This window comes from Alosa pseudoharengus, unplaced genomic scaffold, assembly GCF_046254945.1.
Source record: "Alosa pseudoharengus isolate Yale_2024_CS ecotype anadromous, Long Island Sound unplaced genomic scaffold, YU_APseudo_1.1 YU_APseudo_1.1_scf_15, whole genome shotgun sequence".
NCBI lineage: Eukaryota > Metazoa > Chordata > Actinopteri > Clupeiformes > Clupeidae > Alosa > Alosa pseudoharengus.
Genome location: NW_027468620.1, coordinates 4,495,549 through 4,522,663, shown reverse-complemented (window position 1 = coordinate 4,522,663; position 27,115 = coordinate 4,495,549). Strand labels below are relative to the sequence as shown.

The 27,115-nt window shown below is 39.4% G+C and overlaps 1 protein-coding gene across 1 annotated transcript in view; it reads left to right on the top strand.

Moving 5' to 3' along the window:
* The window catches only part of efemp1 (EGF containing fibulin extracellular matrix protein 1), a 75,036-nt gene that overhangs the window by 36,671 nt on the left and 11,250 nt on the right, over positions 1-27,115 (top strand). The window contains exons 5-10 of the mRNA XM_076285296.1: positions 9,120-9,242; positions 9,961-10,080; positions 11,462-11,581; positions 11,710-11,829; positions 14,627-14,750; positions 21,889-22,081. Coding sequence (XP_076141411.1) covers positions 9,120-9,242; positions 9,961-10,080; positions 11,462-11,581; positions 11,710-11,829; positions 14,627-14,750; positions 21,889-22,081 — 800 coding nt within the window. The remainder of the gene's footprint in view (positions 1-9,119; positions 9,243-9,960; positions 10,081-11,461; positions 11,582-11,709; positions 11,830-14,626; positions 14,751-21,888; positions 22,082-27,115) is intronic.

Here is a 27,115-nt window from a genome sequence, read left to right as displayed (position 1 = left end):
ACCCTGAAAGTTTCATGGTTTTGTCATTCTGTGCACAACTGTCATACTTATATACTTATATAGCTCCACTATATATCCCTCGTAATGCCACTGCCTTTGTGCTTTCCATTCTGTCTCAAAAAATGTAGCATTTGTGTGTCAGAAAATTGTTATCGCTTGGTAGGATTTGCATCATCTGACCCCTCCACTCTAAAACTCATTTCGGCATATATGGCGACAACGTATGACAATTATGGTAAGGCATTGTCCACAGTTATCATTAAAAATGCCTGCATTTTATTATTACTTGATGCAGATTTGCAGTGATGTCTTCACTTCGGACCAACTATGAAAAAAAATCTGTCTGTTCTACAGACCACACAAAATGTGGCACCTTTTTGAATGTACACAGAGTATAGTGGATGTGTATAGACTCACCTAGGCTAAATGTGCAAAATGTGTCTCCATTTCACTTTTGCAAAATAGTGCTATATCGACTCATCTGAAAAAACACCTTATGTAAACTTTTTTTGCGATATTTGTGAGTTCTTTAAAAAAAAAAATCACGTTTTAATAGGTCGTTTTTATTTCACAATTTAAATTTCAGTATTTTCAGGGTTAATGGAAACGCACTTAAAGCTGCAGTTGGCAAGATGTTTTGGATCATATTCACTGAAACCAACACTATGTGCTGACTAGGGTTGGGCACCGAAACACGGTTCTAATATGGCACGTGCCGACACAAACGGTAGTAACTGCATCGAATAACAACGTGGATTTCGGTGCCTCATTTCGGTGCTTAAATAGCGTTTTATTTATTTATTTATTTTATACGAGGCATCACTGCATGTCATGCACCATCTCTAACGTCTTGCTCTGATAGCAACACATCCAGATACAGTTAGCTAACATAAGTTGATGTATATGCCAGAGGGGTGCACCACATAGGCGAGTGGACAGTGTTTGACAGCTTGCATGAGCCCAAGTAGCTTACTTTAAAGCGATATCGCTAGCTCCTGTCAAAATCTAGCAGTGGGCCTAACTACACACAAGCAAAAGGCTATGAAACAACATCAACAGCAGCCTAATACCTTACACAATGTCCTTGCTAATGCGCTAACTGGCATTTATTTGAAATGTTATCAGCAAAGTTGTAAGGTGAAAAATTTATTTCACGGTGTGTTCTAAACAACATAATGGCATGATATTAATCTTTCATGTACAATGAGGCCCATATAGCATCACAATGAATATGAAGATCATGTTAAAAGTTAGCTGGCAAAAACATAAATATGTAGGTTACATACCTGATGTCACTGAGCTGTCAAAGAGGCTACGAAACCATCTCCGTAGCCTACGTTATCGCTAATTAAACTCAGCTGACTGGTGTTAGCGCATAGCCATAGTTGCTGTTAAAATGACTAGCTGGGAATCTAAACACTTCAACACCGACATGTAGCCTGACATGTTCAAAACTATTGCGTGTTATGGGTTAAGACATGAAATTTCTTGAAGCATTTGGGAACACACTGAATTAACTGGAAAGTAGAGTCCCTGTTAGATTAGCTTGCTTGCAAATGCAGTTGTCCATGTTCTATGGCAAGCGGTTTTAACATACCTTATGGCAAACCGCCTACACTGGGTAAACTTGAAAGCAGAGCTTACCATTGTGTGTGCATGCATGGCAAGTTGTTTTGTAAATTTATTATTTGTAGGAGCAATGATATATTGATAGTAAATTGAATATAACAGTTCAATTTCATGTTCAAATTTGTCTTATCAACAAAAAAAAGCCATTCATGCGTTAGACCATTTTAATTTAAAACATTTTAAAAACAAAGTACCGGTTCAGGCACCGTTTCAGCACCGGCACCGTTTTAAAAGTATCGATTTAGCACTGGTATCGGATAAAACCCAAACGATACCCAACCCTAGTGCTGACAGAACAACATAAATCAGATGGTTTGGGGTTAGGTGCCTTGCTCAAGGGCACTTCAGCCGTTCCTACCAGGGATGGAAATTAACCACCCGCCCCCCGCCAAATGCGGGTAGTTTTGTGCGCTGGCGGGTGAATTTGGTCAACTTACCAGCCACTGTGGCGGGTAGAGCTAGCATACCACAAATAGTCAGATCCGGTCTAATTTTCATACTTATTGACGGTTAAAAATAAGAAAGTGTCTGTAGGGATTATGTAGCCTAACGTTACCAGCCTATAAGGGTAAATCGCGCTGATTTGAAGTTCTACAACTCGCAGTGAGCCGCCACCGCAGCATATAGGCACTGGTGCAGCGCTTCACTTTCACTTCACTACCATTAAGAAACTGTCACTATGCTTTCATGTGCCACTGCTAGATTATTTCAGGATGACTGCATAGACATAAATCTAATGAGATCTGTAGATCTGCGTTATATCTTCACAGGCTAATATTCTCACGTAAATAGTTCTCTTTTGAATTGGCCCGTATAGCTATTTTAATCCGTCCCGCGACACGCTGCTATTTAGACCTATGAGGCAGGCAGACAGACGGACATCTCCACACCCATTCGTGGTGGTGGAATATCTCACAAACTTTTCATTCAAGAAATTACAAACCGTATATCAGAATAAACAGCAGAACTTACCGAACACAAGGTGTAAAGCATTCCCTTATACAAGTTAGCCGTTCCAGAGTAATCCGGTTTTGAAATTGCAAATTTGGCAAACTTTTGCCAACTTAAAAAAAGTTCACGCTGTTTCGCCAACAGCAACATCCATCTTCTTTGTTTTCAAGTAGCAGGGCATTCACACTGAACCGTCGCAACGCTGCCATCATTATGTTAAGCCCGCCTACCGACTCTATACATGATGTGATTGGCCTGATCGAAGTTTAATTTTTCCAGCTCGCAAGCCAACGGAGAGTTGCTAGACTACCCTGGCAGGAAATTACTGTTGTTAGGGTGCGTCTAGATTTTTAGGCTATTAAGATGTAGTAACAGTGCTCACTTGTTTTATATTTGGTGTGTTGAAACCAGTTGTGTAGCAATACAGTTCAAGAAATGATAATTCACAAAAAAAAATCTGTTTTAATCAGATAGGCCCATTACATTTCCATTTGCTTTCACATTAAACATGGCACGGTCACCTTTCTGAACTACTGCTATTATGTGCCTGTTTTGATAGATGTTGAAACACAATCTCTCTCTCTCTTTCTCTGCATGTATGGATGTGTGTTTATGTCTGCTTGCTGTCTTTTTCAGTGTACAGTCAAGTGTGTGTTCATATGTGTGTGTTTGATGGTAAATGCAGTGTTTGACAGTGATTGTATGCACTCCCATCAGACCGTAGAGTTAGAGTAAAAGGATGAGTCACCTCTAGAACTAGTCACTTGCTCCATTACTTTAAACACTCATGTGTGTTTTAAAGGGGTAATCCTCATCCTTAATCCATCCCTCTTCCAATGAATGGGCACATTTTCTCCTATGTTCTCATCTAACTTTTCCTATACACTTAATGAACTACCACCATAGAGTGTTTCCTGGATCTTTAGCCCATATTTTCAGGGTTAGAACATGAGCATGAAACCTCACAAGTTTGCCTGAAGGATTATAAATGAAATGAAATGCTGAACTGAAACCGCACATGGTCAATTTAAAACAGTGCTGCAACAATTCTGTTTGAAATCTGCAAGTGATACTCAACCATTATTTGTTTTTGACAGCACACACCATAGAAATAAATGCCTGGTAACCAGGTAAGAACATTGTATTTATTGAAAGGCATATTGTTAAGTGTGAGTATTTCATTTTTTAGCAGAGAACAGCAATACAGTTCGTAAGCAGATATGTAATGGAAGAAAAGCCTGTGTAAGAAATGCCTGTGCAAGAAATGAGTCAGCACAATTATGGAACAGAGTAGCAGTTGTTTGAGAAGAAAAAAAGTTTTAAAAGTCACATGAAAAGAGAAATTTTCTTTAGTAACTTCATCCTGAGAAATGAGAAGTTTGCTTGTGTGAATTCCCAACACATTCGTCTTCACTTAGACCCTTTTGAGGGAATTTCCCTCCACAGCAACTGCTTAACATGCTGTATTTAGTGCTTAGAGTTTGCACTTGGTTTGCAGAGTTTGGTTTGTCTTCATAGAAATTGTTAATGAAGAAACCTCAGGGTATCAAATGGTGCTTACTGCATGCTTACTCACCGTTCTACAGAGGAAATCTGGAGGCCAAACCAAAGCAGTGGGCACTGAGGGGCAGTACCCAAATGGAGGGAGTAAAACTGAATCCTGTGAGTCATCATGGCTTTCACTTGGCCAGTGTAAAGTTAAGTTAAACAAAGGCTGAGTGTGTGAGTTCTGAGTGCTGATTTCCACTCCAGTTGAGACAGGCTGTTGATAGGAGAGATTGCCACTGTATGATCCGTGATGCTAAGCTTAGTTATAGTCATTTCTTTTCCCAAGGTGGTTTTGGCACTAGAGCATTGTAGATGCTCATGAATGACTATTTGTAGAATATGTGCTGATGAGATCACTTATTATTTTTCACTGTGGTGAAGACACTTCCCTTTTGAAAAATAAGATTGTTTAGCTGGATAGTCAGATCACCAACCAACGCTGGTTAAACATGGCAGATGTATTTTTATAATATCATTATGCATTCTTGATGATATACAGTAGAATGGATGAATGGCGTATTTTGCCTTGTTCTCTGATGTTAACATAGATTAGAAAGTATGCAACTTCGGTTTGTCAAAAACATGCTCAGATGCTATTTTACAATCATGCTTATCAGGCATCCACATGAACAATTAAGTGAGCTTTATGTTGATTGACCAAAGAATGCTCACAATAGGCTCCAGTAACTTCTACCTGAATATCCAACTCGAAGTGGTAACATAACATGTGGAGGGGGGTGATGATCAGAGGGATGGTTTGTGTCACAGCCTGTTCGTGTCACTCTTTGTTTTTGTTCAGTATACCCCTTGTTTTAGGGTTCATATCAATCCAAAGTTCTACATTTGCATATAAAGGAGGAAACAACCGTGTTTCTGGTTCATGGTATCTTTGTTACTAAACTACTTATTCAACAAAGCCAAGGTAAAATTGTTTACATTCTATGTCTGCTTTGAGCTTGTCCATTTATGAAATAAGTCTGCATGGGTTAATAATGATATTTCTGCTATATTTTAATCATGAATCACTGCAATGCAATGCAATTTGCTGAAAATTGAGGAGGACAGAGGCAATAGGTTGCAGTTTTGTGGTATACACTTTGAAATGTACTACTAATTATAATGCCTATCACACGTGGTCAGGGGTGAAGAGTTCCTTTTAATCCCCTTGTTCACAGCCTTTTTAAGAACTGAATAACTTTTCTTTGAATTTCACATGATCTGATATAGATTCATATTGTATTCGTATTGGCACTTACTCCTCTACCCTAATTTTATTCTTGTCTGTGGATCAAAGTGTGTGGAAGCAAAGTTCATAAACCATGCTAGGAATGCAACAGAGCCATAGCCATCAAAAGATCTTAAGCCGTAACTGATGACAAATGTGTGTATTTCCATTCAGAATCTCTTTGAAAAGAAATTACAATTTTTTTATTATTAATGTAGCCAGAATGCTTGAAGTAGATCTTTCCATTTTTTTCTTTGATGAGAATTGATTCACTCAAAGAAGGATTAGATTGATTCTTTATGCCACACATGTAACCAAACATAGACTTGCGATGAAATATAGAAAAATTTGAAGTATTTGGCTGGATTCATTGATGGGTGAGAATGTGACTTGGCAAGCCCATTAGAACAAGACCCATCCTAATGTTTCCTGTTGAGCCAGTGTAAGTTTGGAACGTTTTGTTTTGAACAGCACCTTCAAGAAAAAGGAGATTGGAGTGAACAGGAAATTCCTCAGGATCAGATGTCATCAATGTTTATCTCTCCAAAAACATCCATTAGAAGAGGGTGAAAAGACACACTGACACAAAACATAGTTTTTATACCATATGAGAGAGTTTTTCTTTTCACTTTTAGATTATGGTCTGGTTAGGTAAAGGACAAAGCCTTATATAGTAGGCTACAACACAAAGCAATTGATCAGATTTGTATGAAAGCAAAAAATTATCATACAACATCTGGATACAAAGACTGACAGTGACAATAAGCATGTTGCTACTATTGAGCTGGTTAATATAGGTGCAGTTGCATTAAGTGAGACCAGAGATAGCTACCTTATATCAATCATAATCAGTGTATTATACTTGCACTGTACAATTCAATACACTGGTAAAATAACCTGGACTGGATTCCTCTTTTCAGTCATAGAAAATGCAGCGAGTGCTAGTGTCTGTTGCACTTTTGCTTGTGTTCTCTCTGGTGGGAAATTATCTTGACCTCTTAACTGGAGCAAAATCAATAGGTTGAAAGACAATAGATTAAAACAGATTTGTCCATTTGAGTGTTTAATGCTGCTGTTACAATTAAGCCAACATTTTTCTGTTGTCCAGCTGCTTCCTGCCCCCTGTGTGTTAAGCTGTTAATCTTTCCATTGACGCCATCATGGAAATGCTCCTAGCTCACAGAGCTGACATTTCTTACATCAAAATGCTGCTCACAGATGATTAGGCAATGCATCATCCTCAGCTCCCCTGGTCAGATATACTCAATGCACCATGCAAGTTCTATGTAAACTGCATGTATTGCTCTTTTCCTATGGCTGATATTCTTGTCATGCACCCTTGTGTGCTTATGGTCTGTAATATGCCACCTAATTCACATCACTACAACACTAGTAAGCATCTAGTGTAAAGCGGAAAAGGGGCTCCCCACCACTGTCTCTTCTGGCATTCTTTCTTGCAGCTGAAAGGCTGTGATAACGGGACTGAAATTCCTTGGCCTGTTTCACTTAACTGAATAGTTAATCAGTTGCTGATGTTTCTTGGGATGAGGGTCAAATGAAATCTGTTGTTACACAATTACTCTCAACAGACTATTACCCTGGAATTTCTGTACATTTTCCTTAACCATTTTCAATTGTAGGCTATATATTCTTAAACACACATGCTATCACTTTTTCCACTTTTACTCATGCAATACTATTTAATAACTTGGTTCACCATATTCATCCAGATTGCCTTTTCATTCCTGCTTCACTTATTCTCTGCACATTTTCTCACATTTACTTTACACTGACCTCAATGAACCAACCATTTGATATCTTTATATATCATTTATTGGTGTTTAAGACCAAACAATTCTCCTTCCATAACTGATAAATGTATGCTGTGATACAGATTAATGGATAATGGATTATTATTTTAAACCCTTTAATCATCCAATGATATGATTCTGGTTGTTCTTTGGATGAGGGCCTGTTTTCCATTACAAAAGCTATGAAAAAAACACCAACTGCCCTGGTGCGGTTATAACGACAAGCTCTATCATGCCTGTAGAAATCCATCTGGGTAATCTTTCATACTGGATTGTAAGGATTTGGTGGGAAACTGGAATATTTGATCCAATTTCTGTCTCTGTGTTCTCTCTCACTTTGTGTTTTATCTAAAACATTATGAACACATACAGAATATAGACACACACTTAGAAAGGTATGGACATAAAACATCAGATCTGATGCCAGTCTGGCCTTAGCCTTTCCCAAGTCTACAAAAGAGAACTGCTGAGTAAGATATGAGATAAAATGAGCAGAGAACCTCATCAAACAGGCTTGCTAATGACGAAAAGGTGTTTAATTGTTAGATTTTTTGTCTGTGAGTCATATGATAGACTCCTTCATTACTTGGATGTGTAGGCAGTCTATTTATTTTATTTACCCTCAGTTATGCACCATGGGATAGTTTTATTTATATGGATGATCTTGAGATCAACATCACCATTAGGTAAGGGACTATATTCTGAAGGAGACAAGGAAGAATGTGTGGTAGAAGTTAAGTCAATGCTAGAGAGAAAGGGAGGGAAAGAGAGATAGTCAGGGAGTGTCCTCTTCACTTTTTCCGCACACATTCCCACGGGGCCTGCTCTGTGGGGCCTGCTTCCCTACCAGCGGCCCTTTCTCTCGCCAAGCGAGAGGTCAGCCCAGGTTTGTAATGTGGAAGTGGAGCTGGGGGCCTCTGCACTTGTTTACTCAGACTACAGGCTCCAGGTGGGGCATGCAGCCAGAGTGACATAATCCTCACGTTGTGTGAGTGCGCTTGCCTCACCATGCTGCCATGAGCAACAAGCCAGAGAGGCCGGCTGCAGCAGCGCAGTGGGAAAGCCTCACTGAGATACATGTTTATTTTTAAAGCCTTTTGTTGCTGCTACACTTGCCATGCCGGCTCATATGAAGGTTTACGATACCATACATGTTCATTAGTCATGAGGCCTGGTAGTGTCCCTCAACTTGTACCATTTTCAATTCAAACTAAGCATTGTGTTAATAGAGTTGGAGGTAGAGAGTAACTGCAGTTGGTTGAAAGTAAGTGTAAGTTTATTCTGTTCTACGAGTTAGCAACATTGACATATGTGTTAAAATCAGTTTAAGTTGTTGGAGTTTAAAATGTCACAGGTTTTGTAAAAAATACTTTACTATTCTGAGAGGTAGTTCTCCGTCTCTCCTGGACTCTGCAAATAAATGCAAGGTTGGCATTCACATCTGCCATACTTTGCATGCACATTGCACACACTCCCTTTCAAATTGAAGGGAGGACGGTTAAAATGGCTGGTGGAGTCTGCAGAATCATATAGAGAAAATTAAAAAGGCATATAGTACAGCCGAGGTGGTTAGCGGATGTTTCTTGTGAGACATATTTCCTACTTAACTCCACAGTCTCTGGAAAGGATGTAGTCAGTCCTAATTGCCTGCCCAGCATGTGCACACCACAGGCTTTTGGAGAAGAGTCAACCAGTCTTGATCTGTATCTTGTCTCCACACTATGGTGGCTATTGCAGATATGTGTATCAGATAGCAAGAAAAACTAGACTACAAAGTCCTATGTTTTTGTTCTTCTTTGGTTCTTTGTACACATAAGTCAGGTTGTTAACTTAGTATAGCTTAGTCTTTAGTTATAGACTTTCATGATGCAATCCAACTTAGATTTAGATTTTAAAGATTGGTGAAGGGAATCATTTGGAACCACAATGAATAAGTTGACCCTGTATCATTTCAGATATTGATGAATGTACAACTGGCTCCCACACCTGCAGTGCAGATCAGACCTGCTACAACACCAGAGGCTCCTTCAGTTGTCAGTGCCAGCCGGGATACCAAAAGAGTGGGGACCAATGTGTGGGTGTGTATGTTGAATACTTCCTCCCTTCAAAGCTCAGAAATCGGATGATAGTCATTGTCGTGTTTACCGTTGAGCATTTGGTTTGCGGTAGTTTTTAAAATCGATATTCTAGTCTCAATATTATCAACTCTTAAAACTTTTTTGAGGTTTTGTCTTTTTAAGAAGGCAATTGAAGTTCTTATTTTACTGTCCAAAATGATCAACTTGTCTATTTTCTTAGTTTGTATTGTATTGGTTAATTGGGCTCTATAGAAAGAAATAAACCCCTTTTGGACTGCATTTCTCAAACAACTTTGTCTAACCACAAACAACTGATCACTATCAACTATCAATCAACCAAAACATATATTTTATAAAATATAAAGTCATATTGTATATATTATATAGTCAGAATTTTGACAAAGAGTTGAGTCAGTAGTTTAGCTGACAATGTAAGTTTTAAAAATCATCAAAGGACATCTAAGTTGTGTTTTATTGAACACCTTCATGTATGGTTTACATGAGCTTGGGCTCATCAGTAAAGTATCACAGTACTAAATTGTCTTACAAAGTGCTTTCATTTGGAGTAGCATTATAATGCTGTTTTGTTGCCTCCACACTTAGGCTGCTATCAGCCACTTGTTTTTTAAAATCGTCAAAGGTTAACCAAGGACATATTGTTTTCCTTTGTGTATTGATGTGAGTGTGTGTATGCGTTTGTGTTCGCATTTTCCTGCAGATAGAGATGAGTGTCTCATATCCCACTACTGCATGCACAGATGTGTCAACACTGTTGGCTCCTACTACTGTCAGTGTGACATTGGCTATAAGCTGTCCAGCAACAACCACAGCTGTGTGGGTGAGTGGTCTGGCTTATCCTGTTGTATACAGCTGCATCCCCAGAAGATCTTCCTAATAGTTTGTCACAGGATGGTTTCTATTTGTGTGTGTTTGCCTGTGTGTTGATATGTCAGCACACTTGTGTGTGTTTGTGTACAGTATGTGTTTATTTCAATACATCAGCCTTTTTATTCCTGCCAGTGGTCTCATTTGACTGCTCTGGTCATGCATCCTGTTGAGAACAGGAGCAGCTGGTCACAATCAACTCACAAGAGCAGTGTTGAAGTTGTCAGTGGGTTTTATATGGTTTGTTTACTCCCAGTAGACATCTGTGTCCTGGTCCCCATCCTTCTTTGGGATTTCTCAATCACACCATTCTGAGTGAAACTGCATTGCAATCATTTTGCTCTTATTAGCGTAGATGTAGGTAGACTACTATTGTTTCACACTGTGAAACTCATTGTCCAGGCATGTTCCCTTCCTGTTCAGATTCAAAAACACCCTCTGGTATTTGCTGACAGCCTAATTTAAAAGGGCAAAGAAAAATGCTAGTTTTTTATATATATATATATATATATATATATATAAAACTAGCATTTTTCTTTGCTATATATATATATATATATATATATATGCATTCAGAACTTTTTTGGTTAGATCGAACAAGGTATTAGAAACATTCCTCAGATTTTGGTCCATATTTACATAATAGCATCATGCAGTTGCTGCACATTTGTCGGCTGGATGTTCATGATGCGAATCTCCTGTTCCACCACATCCCAAAAGTGCTCTATTAGATTGAGATCGGGTGACTGTGGTGGCCATTTGAGTACAGTGAACTCATTGTCTTATTCAAGAAACCAATTTGAGATAATTCAGGCTTTGTGACATTGTGCGTTATCCTGCTGGAAGTAGCCATCAGAAGATGGGTATACTGTGGTCATAAATGTATGAACATGGTCAACAACAACAATTTTAACGATACTCAATTGGTAATAAGAGGCCTAAAGTGTGCCAAAAAAATATCCCCTACCCTACCATTACACCATGACCATCAGCCTGAACCGTTGATATAAGGCACAATGGATCAGGCCCATCAGGATAGGCCACATTATTCAATGTGCAAAAGTGTTATTTAATAGTAGGAGAGACCATAATCAAGAGCATTGTGATTCTGCTGCAATTTGTATATTGGTTAAATAGTCTTTCCCTGACAGCATTTTAAATACAAATGATAGGAAAAAGACACATTTTTGCAAGGCTCATTACCAATGTATGAATGATCATCATGTTCTTGGTAGTATACCCACCAAAAAGTGGAAATGTAAAAGCCTAGTCTAATATAAATTCTGATGTACTCCAATTTAGAAAAAAATAATTGTTGAATCCATGTGTTTCAGATGTTGATGAGTGTGAGGCTGATAATCCCTGTGAGCACCAATGCTACAATCTCATGGGCTCATTCATATGCCAGTGTAATCAGGGCTATGAGCTGGCAACAGACTCTGTCAACTGTGCAGGTATATAATTATTGACTTACAGTCTGACATTTCCATGCATATATACTGTTTATGTTGTTTTTTTATGTAATGTTTATATTTGTGCTTTATGCATGTGTATGTGTTTGTTCGCTTCTCTTCCTTTCCAGACATTGACGAGTGTGCCTTCTCCAGCTACATGTGTCAGTATTTGTGCCTCAATAGCCCAGGCGGATATTCCTGCACCTGCCCGGATGGATATCAGCTGCAGGGAACAAGAATGTGCCAAGGTATTGTGTTCCCTAAAATATATGCCCATTGTGCTCAATCACTCTCCACTGAACCCAGCCCAACAGTCCCCTTCTTACCGTGTAGAATCTAATCAGTCAGCCACCCAGATACAGTGGCATGCAAATATTTGGAACCATTGGTCAAAAGACAAGTATAGCTAACCTGATGATCTGATTTCCATAAAGTTAAAAATGAGACGTTTCTTTTGATATTTTAAGTAAGATAAATGTATTTGTACAAAATGTTCCATATTTACAGTTTTAAAATAACAAAAAGTTTGGGAAACCTGCATGGTCAGAACTTAGAAACACCCCCTCCAAATATACCTGTGCTCATTGTGGCCAAAACGCTCCATTTTAACTACAGACCACAGCACCTGATTACAAAATGCAGCAGACTTGATCAGATGTTTCTTGCAAGCTTTTAACACTGTGGTGAGGACGTACTGTAGGGAAGATTTCTTCCATAAAGATCATCAGTAGAATAGACCACCACCCCCTCAGAATCTGCCAAATCTTATTGAGGATTTTTGGGGAGCTTTTATTTGCTTTTCCAGCAATCCTACAAGTATTTCTTGCTAAAATGTTCTTGTTCTTCCAGAGCTTACATCAAGCTCTATCTTCTTGCCTACTCCTGCTTTGTGGACATAAATGATCAATTCATTGTCAGAGTTCTGTCAGCTTTTTTGAACAATCACATGTATACTTTATCCAAATAAGAATCCATGTTTAATAGTATTATATCCACTAGTGGGAATGTCAGCGTCCAAGCAGAAATTGTGTCCACTAAAGACAGAAATTCACAGAATTTGTAGTGCATCCAAAGACTGCATGACAACACAAGAAAAGCCAAGCATTGTGGATTTCATGGAACACAAATTGTTAGCTATTTGTCTACTAGCTAGCATTTTCATTGTTCCTCATACATTTATCTTCCATTTTCAATGGATAGCTTACATTTATCATCTAATGCAATAAATATAAACTGTAGAGATGCAACCTGGTCATTAAAATGATTACAAATGGGATTTTTTTTTCCAGGTTTTTTTTTTCTTTTTCTCCCCCCGCTTCTTTGGTGGCCCTCAGTTAATGTGGGGTTCCTGAATTGGCCCTCACCAATCAAAACTTTGAGAACCCCTGATCTAAGTGGTCACAAGGAAACAGGCTATTTCAAGCTGTGTTGTATAGTGCAAAGCTAATTATAACACTGAGTATGTTTACATGGACATTCATATTCCGAGTATTGACCTTATTTAGAATAAGACAATATTGCGAATATGGTGTTTACATGAGTCGTTAACAGAATATTCCATTCATATTCATACTCAGTATTGCGAGTAAGATCGAAATACTCCATAGCTTACCTCGGTTATTGCTTATTAAGTGTGCTGAAAGCAGCACTTATTGATATCCGTCACGCAAGCGGTACATGATCCTTGGACCAAGCCTCACAAAAGTTACAAGAAGGATTTTTGATTTTTGGAAGCGTTTGCCAGTCACAGCCAAAAGAAATTGGCGGCATAGCCGCCAAACAGGAAGTAGGTAATATCTCAGGAACGCTTTCACTTATCGAAACCAAACTTGGTACATAAACTCAGGACTCCATTGTGAGGATGCAAAAGAAATCTGGTTTGACCCCTAGGGGGCGCTGCAATTAGCTAAGGTGTTTTGGACATTGCGTTCATGCATGTAACTTTTGACCCGTAGGCCAGATTTTGAAAAAATTAGGTACTGCTAGAATCCTTGGATCAAGCCTATTTCGTCAATTTGGACCTAGGTGGATTTCAGCCATATTTTTGATTTTAGTGAAAGCGAAACTAAAGTTTCACAGGTCACAAATGTTATGCCTCACAAAAGTTGCAGAAAAGATTTTTGATTTTTGAAAGCGTTCACCCATCACAGCCAATCAAAATAGGTCGTGAAGCCGCCAAGCAGGAAATGAGTTCATATCTCAGCAATGCTTTCATGTATAGAAACCAAACTTGGTACATGGACTCAGGACCCCATCCTGAGGATGCACAATAAATTTGGTGTCTTTTGACCACTAGGGGGGCCCTATAACCACAGGAAGTAGGCTCATATTTCAATTCAATTTCAATTTAATTTCACTTATAGAGCGCCAAAACATTACACATGTCTCACAGCGTTTTACAGAGTGTAAAACATTTAGAGAGAGCCCATGAGTGACAGGGGCGAGGAAAAACTCATACATATCTCAGCAACGCTTTCACATATAGAAACCAAACTTGGTACATGGACTTGGGACCCCATCCCGAGGACACACAATAAATTTGGTGACATTCGACCACTAGGGAGGCGCCTGAGTTAAAGGAAGTTAGCTCACATCTAAGCAACACTCTCATTTCTCAAAACAAAACTTGCTACAGGGACTCGGGACTCCATTGTGAGGGCACACATATAATTTGGTGCCCTTTGACCTAGGGCTCGTCGCAACTAGCAAAAATGTGTTTTGGTGTTTGTTCGGATGTACGTTAATGTACTTTGACCTGTACGCCCGATTTTTAAAAAAGGATTTCTTGGATCAAGTCTAGTCCAACGCACCATATTTTATTATCTGCTCCCGTTGGTGAATCGCACCTGAGCACACTTTCGCAGTTCCTCTGAAATGCATTCTAGTTCTGAATATGAGCTTATTGCGGTTACGGCAATCGGAAAAGGCTGTTTACATGGGAGTATCTTATTTTGAATATTGTCTTAACCTGGTTAATATCAGAATATTAATGTCCATGTAAACGTACTTAATGTGAGTGTCTCTTCTTTTCTGACCATCCCACAGATATCAATGAGTGTGAAACAGGTCATACTTGCACAGAGGATGAGATGTGTTGGAATTACTATGGAGGCTTCCGTTGCTACCCCAGAAATCCTTGCCAGGAGCCGTATGTGAGGACCTCAGAAAGGTAAGTCCTCCACAGTGTATTCCACAGTGCCCACAAGTGTCCTTTTTGTTATGTCAATTTCAAAATCTTACCAATACATTTGTGGCTGAATTTGTTGGTACCCCTACAGATTATTAAAAGGATGTTTATTTTCATTTACAAAGCTGTGTGCATTTGGTATGTAATACCAAGCAAAGAAAGTAAGGAATAAAGAAAAGGAAGTTTGAAAAGGGATAATTTGTTGTTTATTTTACATAGATATTCTAGCATTTCCTGGGCTGATTAGGTGGTACCACTAAAAACTGTGTGAAATAATTTTATCATAGTGATGCTTAAAACGGTTAATGGTTTCACCTTAATTAGTAGTACAGATGTATTTTATATTATATTCAGTCTTTCAGCCTATTTAATTGGAGAAAAGTAGTCACTCTGCAGTTTGGTGTGCACCTAAATGAACATGGACCAGATAAATCAAAGGAAAGAATTAGAAAGAAAATTAGAAAGAAAAGGACTAGCATAGATTATTAAAGATAAAGGCTATCAGAATATCTGCAAGCAGTTTGATGTTCTGGTAAAGGACAATTTACTCCAGATTACTGAACAGAAGGAGAAGGCAAATTGGAAGGCAAAGAGCCAAAGAAAACTTTCAAGGTGAACTCCAAGTTCAAGGTACATCAGTGTCTGATCACACCATTGGTCACTTTTTGGACAACAGTGGGCTCTTTGGAGGACTCTACTAGAGGTGTGGACTCCAGTCACATGACTTGGACTCGAGTCAGACTCAGTCACGATTTTGATGACTTCAGACTCAACTTGACAAAATTAGAAATTACTTGCAACTCGACTTGGACTTGGACTGCGGCATGGGTAAAATTGTTTGTATCTTATAACTATATAACTATTTTCTCCCCATACCAACTTCAGCAGCCTCAAGTTCACTGTTAACGTTACATCTGCAACTGCATGGAATGCAGGGTCTCTTATCTAGTATGAGAACGGAAATAGGATGAGCATCACTGAACATTCTCCCATTTGTCGTCTGACTAGGTAGATCCTGTGATATTGTGATCGATACTCTGATCCTGTGATGTGGTTTGTTATATAGGATAGCCTAAACAATTTAATTTGCTCCACTGAGCTAACCGAAACTATCACAGAATCATCATCAATGACTCATGGCATTTCAAACTTACACCCATATCAGCGTTGTGTTTTTGCTAAATAAAATACAAGATATGTGAAGGTAAATAACTGTTTATTCACCTGGTGTTGAGTAGGCCTTGCTGACATTAAAATGCTTGTTGGAATGCATAGGTAGGTATTTGTTAGGCTAACTCCTGCATGCATGTTTATCCATCCGGTGGATAAACTTTCAAACTCCTGCATAACATGTAGGCTATCTGAAGGCTACTTGGACAGGAGTGACATAAAGGTTGGGATTAATTTGTGAGTAATTTGAGTGCAGTGCAAAGGATTCAGAAATAACTATGGTGGTGCATCCTGATATGGGCGATATGCACACTTGCAGGGAAAACATCAGAGTATTTGTTAGCTTTCATTTGTGCCAAACGGTTTTCAGAGGTTAGAAGGAGGAGGAGGGGGCAGGGGAGAGCTACACGTCTCCCTACTGGAGCGGGGAATAGCGCACAACTAACGCAATTAATGGGCTATAAAGTCAATCACACCACGGATTGCCTCCAAAATACACATTTCATTCATAATATTCATAAGAGGCCTGTGGTTTCACATAGATGTTATTTATGCATTCACACAGCCACACACACAGATATACACACGCACTATTATGTTTTTAATTTTTGGACAATGTCTTATGTAGGCCTATAAGTTTAGAGCAAGGAGGATTACTGTTAATTTGATCATCTCAAATTAACACATTTAACATGACAGTCTAACATGACAGTTCCCCTGTTACTCCTATCCCTGCTCATTTCTGTTGTGTGTAGGCCTATTGTATTTTAGTTTGCTATTGACCAATTTGCCAACAATAAACAATAATTATTGAAATATAAATTTTTAATATGATCAATGGAAACATTATGACATGCTGTAAAAGTTATTTACTCACGCATCCAAAATAGTCATCTACACACTTCACTCCCTAACTCAGACACACGCTTCTAACCACTGAGTTGGAAGCCTGGGCTTTTAGCTCAGTGATTAGAGCGTTTGACTCCCATGATGGTGTGTGTTGAGGTGGCGGGTTCGAGGCCTGAGAGCGGTGAACGAACTGACCTCTGTGACATTTGCCTTTGGGATCGTGATTATAAGTGTTTTAAAACTTTTCAAATTGTAAAGTATGAAATATTGATGAGGATGATATTGAAAGCTTGATTGATGACATATTAATATGCGGTTGCTTAATACAACAGTGACTTGTTTAAGACTCGAAAAAAATAAGGACTTGGACTTGGACTTGACTTGGCTTGGGTAAGACTTGACTTGGACTTACTTGAGACATCTCTGTCTTGACTTGGGACTTGACTTGGACATCAGCACTAAGACTTTTTTTACTTGCCAAACAGTGACTTTGTCCCATCTCTGGATTCTACTATTGAAAGAATAAACTAAAAAAAGCCCACTAAAAATGCATATGGTTAAGTCACAATCATTCTGGAGAAATGTCCTTTGGACTGATAAGACGAAAGTCACATCAGCTCTATGCTCACAAACAACAAAATTAACATTTCCAAGAAAAGAACACCACACATTTTGAAAATTTGAGGATGTTTTCATGCTGCTTTGCTTTATCTGGCCCGCAGTGCCTTGAATCTGTTCAGGGTACTATGAAATCTTAAGACTTGAAGGCATTCTGGAGTGAAACATACCGCCCAGTGTCAGGGAGCTCAGTCTCAATCGCAGGTCATGGGTCCCCCAAAAGTATGATGATCCAAAACACACAGCTAAAAGCACCCAAGTATGGTTAAGGAACAAACAGTGGAGCAACAGCAACTGGGAAGTGGGACAAATCTAGAGTCAAGGGGTTGGGGTTATGTTACACCTGAACTGGAGATTCCCACCTTGAAGTAGGAGTTTTGCGAGAGCTCCCAGGAGCACGTTCGTTTTTCTTCAGTACTTTTGTGTCAACGATTCCCGGGACACTGAAAGACCACGGTGCATGAAACTTGGTGGGCATGTAGCCCCACAAGGATGACACGGAACCATTGTTTTTCGTTTTGATCCATCACTGTAGGGCCTAGGAGGACCACATTTTTTTGTATGTTGGTCTTAAGGGGCCATATCAACCCATCCCATAACCACTCATTTGATGTATAGTGACACCTAGTTAAAAATAAAAAAGTTGTAGAGGTGTTGTAATCGCAGGTATCCCTGGCTGACATGGTCAAAACGGCACGAAATTGAAAGTGTAGGATCAGTATGACACCCTCTAAATGCATGCCAAAGTTTTGGGAATTCCGTTCATGGGGGACAATACAATAAATTACCGGCCCCATATTTTCCGGACTATAAGTCACACTTTTTTTCATAGTTTGGCCGGTCCTGCGACTCAGGTGCAGCATATATATATATTTATATATATGTTTTTTTCCTCTTCATGAAAATTTTTTTGACTGGTGCGACTTATACTCCGGTGCGACTTATAGTCCGGAAAATATGGTAATTTATGTGTACATTTAGTCACTGTACACCAACTGGCCTGTAGATGGCCGTTTTTTCTGTGAATATCACGTGAACCATAGGGCCTAGGATGATACATTTTTTTATGTATGTTGGTCTCCAGGGGACACTCATTTGATGTATAGCGCCACCTAATTGATTTGATGTATAGTGCCACCTAATTGAAAATGAAAAAGCAAAAACGAGGCATTGTAATCGCAGGTATCTTTGACTGACAGGTTCAAAACTGCATGGAATTTGAAGGGTAGGATCAGTATGACACCCTCTGAATGCATACATACTAACAGCGCATCGTCATAAAGAGAAATTTTTCTGCATCACCCCCCGTTTTAGTGGAAAGCAAGCAAGCATTATATCATTGATTCCAATGGGAAAGACAGCTAGTAGTCACACGTTACATCTAGTTATTAATTCACAGGACATTCAATCCTTTTACTAACACAACGGTTATGAAGAAATATGTATGTAACTGACTCATGCCGAAACTATGTACATTAACAACCTAATTTGTTTCCAATACCCCAATGTTAAGGATGAATTTAGCTTGTAGCTAACACTTACCATAATCTCCAATGTACAATGGTAAGCTTGCTAGCTAGCTAACTGTGGAACTTCAGTATACATAGCCTTGTTGAAATACGTTTGTTTTACAAGTGATACAATTAAGGTGTTTAGTTGATGTTATGACATGTAAAGTTAAGCTTGCCGAACTTAGTTAAACAGTCAGCCACGAGCTTGACTGTGACTACATTTGTGACACTCCTGTTAGTAAACTGGAAAGAGCAAAAAATAGGAATGTAATGGTCACCTTAATCCAGGGTTGGGCAAACTTTTTGCCTCAAGGGCCACATTGGGTTTGAAAATTGGCTGGCGGGCCGCACAACAAACCGACACACACATAAAAAAGTACATTTTTATAGCCTATCATTTAGTATCAAAAATATTGCTCATGTGTGAGTAAGAGGTTTCTTTTTGTGATTGAGTAGTATCGATGATTGCATTTGCTTCCTCAAATAGTAGTGGAAACTATTTGCAGAGACTTGCGAACCTGGTGAGAACCTGTTGTGGGTAGCTTCTACGCTAGCCTACGTCTGACTTGTAGGCTACTCTGTAGTAGCCTAGGTCTGTGATTGTGACAGGCATGGTTTTGTGGGTAGACGTTGTTTACTGGACTGTAGGCTAGGCGTCTGAGTTTTGATTTGTTTATGTAAGCTGACATAAAATAACATGCTGTTCACTTTAAAGGAGAATTCCGGTGTGATTTTGACCTAAAGTGTTTTGAAACATGATACCGAGTGTGAACGTATGTCTCATAGCCCATCTCGGCTTGTCCCCTGCACTCCGAAATCTGGCACTAGTTAGCCGATGCTACCAACAAGGCGGTCAATGGTGGTGCCTCGGCATCGGCATAGCCATGCAAATAAATCACTGTTTTACACCATTTACGAGGCTCAATGTATCTCCACACTTCATTGGTAGACTTCCAAGGGCCCTGACATTTAAAACGAGACATTGAGAACTTTGAAAAAGCACTGGTAGTTTACTTACAAGACGATTTATACAGACAGTATCTTCTCGAAGTTTAGCGTTTGCAGCCATCTTGAATTTAGTCAAGATAAGTCGAGCGACGAGTAAGAATGAACAGGTATGATAAGGGATCAGATTCCAAAAATAATTCCGTGGAAATGCATGGATTCCAGTTGCTGCTACTGGAAGAAACTGTAATCCATGCATTTCCACAGAATTATTTTTGGAATCTGATAATGAGTGTAGTCTCAGGTGATCAGTGTAGTCCCCTAGCCTACTCCCTCCGCACAACCTATCAAGAGTGTGTTAGTTGGTTAACTGCTGTGTATTGGGTGTTCCAGTGTTTTGGCTCGGATGTCCCTCAGCGAGCGCATTGCGATCTCCAACGTCTCGCTTTAATGACAGCATTTGGACGTGATACTGTATATCTGTTATTTTGGATAAGATGTCCCAGGTTAATTTCCTAGCAGCAGACACTCTCCATGTGTGCCATGTCAGTGAACATAGGGACACAACCCCCACATAAGCACCACCGATTGTTTTCTGTGCGCTCAGATACACCTCTCTCTCATTTCTCCTCCATAGTTAGGCTCTGTGGGGGGCACTAAAAGTCCCACTGTTCTTACTGGCTCAAAAGCATAGGCAATTGGATGCCTGTCCTCATTGGTGGGTCTATCCCATTCGTCCATATCCATTTTGTTGAGGCAGTAAGCTAACTGTGAATCTATGACAGCCGCTATGTAAACAGCATAGAATGTTGTACCAACCATTCTTGTGATGTCATCATTTTCTGAAAACAAAGATGGCGGCCCACAGCTGAAATTAATGCAACTTGTTTGTGCTTCATTCTAAATAACGGGTCATATTTCTGACTTTATTTGTATTTATGGTATATTTAAATATTTAACTAGTGCTATAGACATCTGTTTTATTTGACTGCTTCATTTCCACTTTAAGGTTAGGGGTGTGAGGATTTACACGGGCAACTAGCACACTAGCTCAGTTCGCCTCCGTTACAAACGCATGATAAGACCTAGTCCAGACCTAAATCCCATTCAACATCTCTGGAAAGAGTTTAAACATGCAGTCTGTGGAAGCGTTAAAGCTGAAATGGTTGCAGAAGTTTGCTCAGGACAAGTCAAAATTGAAAGTCTAACATGCAAAAAGTGATGAATGCTAATTAAAGTGTAACTCTGGAGTAAAAACAACCTAGGGTCTATTTACGGTAGTAAATAACTCCAAACTTTTGATTGAGAGCAAAATTATGTTAATCGGTGGCGTTTTGAGCAAGACTGTTTATTTGCATTATCACTGAATGGGTTTATACTGTACTGATGCTAACCGGGCAAGGTGCCACGTTGCTATTTTAGACCACTAACAATGCTTAAAAAATAATTACACTTCTGTGGTAGTGTGGTGAGGGTTTCTACAGACAAACCGAAGTATTGTAAAATATAGAAGTAACAAGACCTGTATCTGCAGGAGAAAATTCCATGGCTTCCTGATATGGTAACGTCAAATCAGCAGGCACGTTCAATCTTGCAGTGCTGCGCAGATCTGGCTGAATATTTCAATACAAACATGCCTCACGTCTAGCCAGATCTACGAACAAGCCCACTGATTTGACGATACCAAACCAAGAAGCCATGGGATTGCCCTGTTAGCATCACTGTAAGTTACTGTAAATAGACCATAGGTCGTTTTTACTTCAGAGTTACACTTTAACTTTTGTAATTTTCAAATTATTTCAAAGAAAAATTGAGGGGTTTTCTTGGAAGGGTGTCAACAATTTTAGCCACAATTCTATACAGCATGTTTAACGGACACCAAATCATTGACCTATACCAACAACTGATGTGGAATACGTTAAGTGGACTTTGATAGCAGATGATGCAGAGCATTTAGTCTAATTAAAACTAGCCTATAAAATATTAACCAGCCTGAAATGAGGCAATTACTTTGTTTTTCTCCTCAGTCGATGTGTATGCCCATCCTCAAGTGTGTGCCGCGGCATCGCCCAATCCATTGTATACAAGTACATGAACATCTACTCAGACCGCTCTGTACCAGCCGACATCTTCCAGATCCAGGCCACTAACATCTACCCCAACACACACAACACCTTCAGGATCAAATCTGGAAATGAAGGAGGGGAGTTTTTCCTCAGAGTAAGTATGGACTTCAGCCGTTCAAGTGTTAAAGTCTGTCAGTCACATAAAGGCCTCCTGTTTATTAGAATGCTGTTAAGCCATGGAAAAATGTATGCTTATAGGAATTCACTGGATATCATACAGTTACAGTAGCTCTACTTAGTGACTAATTTTAGTTTGGTCCAGCACCGTAATACACGTGTGATAGTTCAGTGGGTAAAACACTATGTTTGATGCTTTTTGGTAAGGTACATTGGCCCTCATTTATCAACCGAGCATATTAAAAGACAAAGTCCAATTTATTTGTATAGCACAGTATCATACACAGAGGTCATTCAAAGTGCTTTTAAATAAATAAAATAACATAAAATGAAATGTATATATATATATATATATATATATATATATATATCAAGTAACACATCCAAGTAAATGATCCAAGTAACAACTGGATAAAACAAGAATAAAATAAGAATAAGACAAGACTAAAACAAGAGTAAAATAGGATTAATTAAAAGCAATAGAAAATCAATGGGTTTTTAGTTTCTTTTTTAAAAAAAGTTACAGTTGGGGCAGATTTTACTTCTATTGGTAGCTTGTTCCAACAGTGGACAGGGCAGCCGTGGCCTACTGGGTAGCGCTTCAGAACCCCGACCAGTAGGCACGGCTGAAGTGCCCTTGAGCAAGGCACCTAACCCCCACTGCTCCCCGAGCGCCACTGTTGTTGCAGGCAGCTCACTGCGCCGGGATTAGTGTGTGCTTCACCTCACCTTGTGTTCACTGTGTGCTGAGTGTGTTTCACTAATTCACCGATTGGGATAAATGCAAATTTCCCTCACGGGATCAAAAGAGTATATATACTTATACTTATACATAGTGGCTAAATGCCATTTCCCCCTGCTTAGACCTGAACCTGGGCACAACCAACTGACCAGTGTCAGAAGATCTTAGTGACCTGGTTGGTTTGTAGTGTATTTTGGAGCCAGGCCATTGAGTGTTTTAAAGATGATCAAAAGCACTCTGAATTGTACTGAAAGCCAATGCAAAGATCTGAGGATTGGTGTGATGTGTTCTCTCTTTTTTTGTTTTTGTTAAAATTCTGGTAAAATTCTGGCAGCAGCATTTTTAATTAATTGCAGGCCCTGATTGACTTTTTGGGGAGGCCAGTGAAGAGAGCATTGCAATAGTCAAGCCTGGATGATACAAATGCATGCATGAGCTTCTCTAAGTCCTGCTTAGATACCAAATCTCTGATCTTTACTGTATTTCTCAGATGCCAGAATGCTGTTTTAGTTATGGCTTTTATATGATCTCAAAAACTAAGCATCCAAGATAACATAAAGATCCAAAATAACATAAAGATTCTTTACTTGGGTTTTTGTCTGACTCCAAGTAGGCACTGAACCTTAGTCTCCCTTCCTTATTCCCAAATACAACTATCTCAGTTTTATCTTTGTTTAATTTTAAGAAACTTTTCTGCATCCAACTGTTCACTTTTTCAATGCACAGGCATTAGGAGTCAATAGGACCAAAGTCATTAGGTGATAGTGTGAGGTAAATCTAAGTATCATCTGCATAGCTGTGGTATGTAATGTTAAACTCTTGAAAAATTTGGCCTAGGGGGAGCATGTAGAGTTTAAATAACAGAGACCCAAGAATGGACCCCTGAGGAGCTCCATATGGCATGGATGTATTCTCTGATGCATAGGTTCTTCTAAATAGGATTTGAACCATTTAAGGACATTTCCTGACAGTCCGACACAGTTTTCTAGTCTGTTGACACTGCATGAAAAGTGGGATTTTCATCAGAATGCGGCACTGTAGATTGTCGTGGAAGTTCAGGTATACGACTACACGCGGCAATTTGCAGGCAACAGCGAAAACTGCAGTGAATTGTTGGAAATTGTCGTGGGCCTTGCTTGGCAGTCGTCCCCCCATGACCCCCCTCCTCCTAATTCTAAGGGAGGCTTTAACATGTAAATGAAAATGCTGTGAGCTATACAAATGCAAATCAGGGTAGCAGGGGGAGTTTTATGAGCAGCATCTTATGATCAACTGTGTTGAAGGCTGCACTCAGATCTAGTAGTACCAGGACAGTTATTTTGCCTGAGTCAGTATTTAAGCGGATGTCGTTTAGTACCTTAACCAATGCAGTTTCAGTACTGTGATGTTGACGAATGCCTGACTGGTATTAGTCAAAAAGTGAATTCATATTTATGTAGTTACTGTTCTGGTTAAAAACTACTTTTTCAATAACCTTCCCTAAAGGGGAGATTTGAAATAGGCCAGGAATAGAAACCAGGAATCATCTTATGATGGCGCTCACGTGTAACTCATGAAACGTTTGCAGCAGGTCGGCCCTGGAGTAGAGCAGGGCCGAATCGGGGCTGAACCGAGGACTTTTGGAATGGAATACGACGCAACAATAAAACGGGAGAAATCTACAAATAGATCAGTAGCATTTGTTTAGGGTTGCCTAGCAACATAAGTGACTTATTTTTGTGAAGAGAAACGATCTACATATGTATAACAACTTTGCAAAATAATTAAGGATACGGGTTCTTACAATGTTATGACTTGTTTAAATGTCCTTGTAATTAATTTGACGTATGCTCGTGGTGTTGTTGCTAAGCACTGTTTAGAAGTTTCTAGCATTGTTAGCTAATCTCCCTGATGTTACAGCTCCTTATGGAAACAACACCGAGGCCACGCACCGGTGTTTAAGACCGGAGAAAAGCCTTGGGCCAGCGCCGGCCTATAACGGAAAAGAGCCAATATAGGCCTATTCTAACACAGGACAAATGTCAATAGGGTGTGGGCGTCATGACGTAATTACTCCGCCATGTTGATTGCCTCCTTTACCGCTACTCAGACTACTGCCTATGACTACTGCGTAATGTACTCCCTCTCAGCCGTTAATAATGCTGATTTTGTCAACATACCGGTACCTGGCTTCTCTATTGAATGCGTCCCGGTAAATTCCAGATCCTTTTCGGGATTATTCCAGATCCTTTTCGGGATTTTAACATATTTCTTCTATCTATTTTTCTATCTATTCTTTCTCAACTCTACTTCTAGCTACATCTCTTCATTCAACAACGTTATGTCAGAGTTATTTTAACGTTCGCGTAGCCATCAACATGGCCGCCACGTCCCACAATGCAACGCGGATCCCACGCCCTATTAGCCTACATTTTAATAAATTTTTCTGATTTTGGGAGGTCTCGTTATGGAGGCTATGTTTTCCATTCATTCCTATGGGAAAAGGTTGCTGTTACACTTTCAACATAAAGTTTGTAATATTTACACTTCGAATTTCATCACAGCATTTATGTCACAGCTATCCTATGGTCAGTGTTGCCACAATTACCTTGAAAAAGTAATCTGGTTACTGATTACTCCTTTAAAAAGTAATTTACTTTACTGATTACTTGATTTAAAAAGTAACTAAGTTAGATTACAAGTTACTTTATTAATTACATTCAGCAGCTGCCGACAACACCCCTGCTGCCTCAACATAAAAATGACAACCGGTTTTGCCAATACCCACTTTATTGGAAGTGCATTTTAACAGTAATGTCAACAATGTATAGCATACATCCCAACCTGAAGGTATCCCTTTAGCCTACTTAGATACTGAAGTACAGATGAATATTTTATTCAAAAATAAGGAAGGCCTATAGATAGATTGTGATGATAAAATATGTAAATTTTGGTAGTAGAGAAAAGAGATAAAAGCCCACCTACACTGAAAAGTGATTGGTTGATTTAGCAAAACAGGCCAGGATGCTTTCTGTCTTGGATGCGTTTCAGGCACACACGCACCACCCCTCTCTCCCACTCTGTCATGTGCGTGCTACACTTAGATGCACACGCGATTTGAACTTGGCACTTGGGATGTCTAGCTAGACAGCATTTTGTCGCCAGCACAGAGTGTAGGTTTCCGAGACATAAACAGACCTGTGTGTGTGGACAGGTACAACAGCTTTATGGGAGGAGTAGATACAGCTGATCAGAGGATGAAAACCTACCTCTTTCCACACCGATCTAGGAAATGGTACAACCGCATCTTCAATGCGGTTCTAAGCATCAGTGTGGTCAACTCCCACATAATTTACAGCAGGTGTACTCCTGGTCCACACAAGCCACTGAAGGCCTTCATTCAAGATATCATTACTGCTTTACTAGAGGGCTATTCAAAGAAGGTTGGTTTAAGTTATAAACAAAACATGTTATAAATGGAAAAAAAAACATGGTTCAACGTCACTGTTGGCAAAGTGATCATGATGGCCTATATATTTCAGTCATATTTGGTTTAGTCTTGTGTAGACCTAGGCTATACTTTGCTCTATTATACATTTGTTTTATTTAGGCCTTATATGCTGTATTGTATGCTATATAATGTTTGAAATATATGTTTCTCAATGTATCAATACTTCCCATAAAAGTCATCCAATGTCATCATTTAAGAGGCTATTTTTCAAAATCTTCCCCCTATTATTTGGGCCAAAAATATTTCCTGCATAAGGCCCTTTTCTAGTGCCAACCCTGCATAGGATTTGCCTCATGAATTTTATGAATTGTAGGTCATGTAAATGCATACAGTAGCCAACACTATAATACATTATAGTACTCGAACCATATACCCTGGGGGGTGTGTGCGTGTGTGTGTGTGGTGGTGGTGGTGGGAGTGGGTGTATGGTATGGTCACTCTGCACTACGTATATTTTTCTGCTTTTTTGACCTTTGCAAATCACACCCCTGATAAAGGCCTGGCCCGATTACAAGCCTGCCCCAAAAAATGGCCTGTGCTTTGCGCAGCCTAAGTAAATAAAATAATACGGCCATAATTTGAGGATTTACGGCATTTAAAGATTGTAAAAACTTCCAATTCATGGCACGTGTTTTTTTTTTTTTATGTTCTGTGGAGAAGGGAGACTGGCGTTGGTCATGGTTTGGAATGAAAGGGAGAAAACAGGAGAGTAACACGGCGGATATCCCTCTTATACATTTTTTTAATTTTTGACGACGTAGTTAAGGCGGCAGGCATGT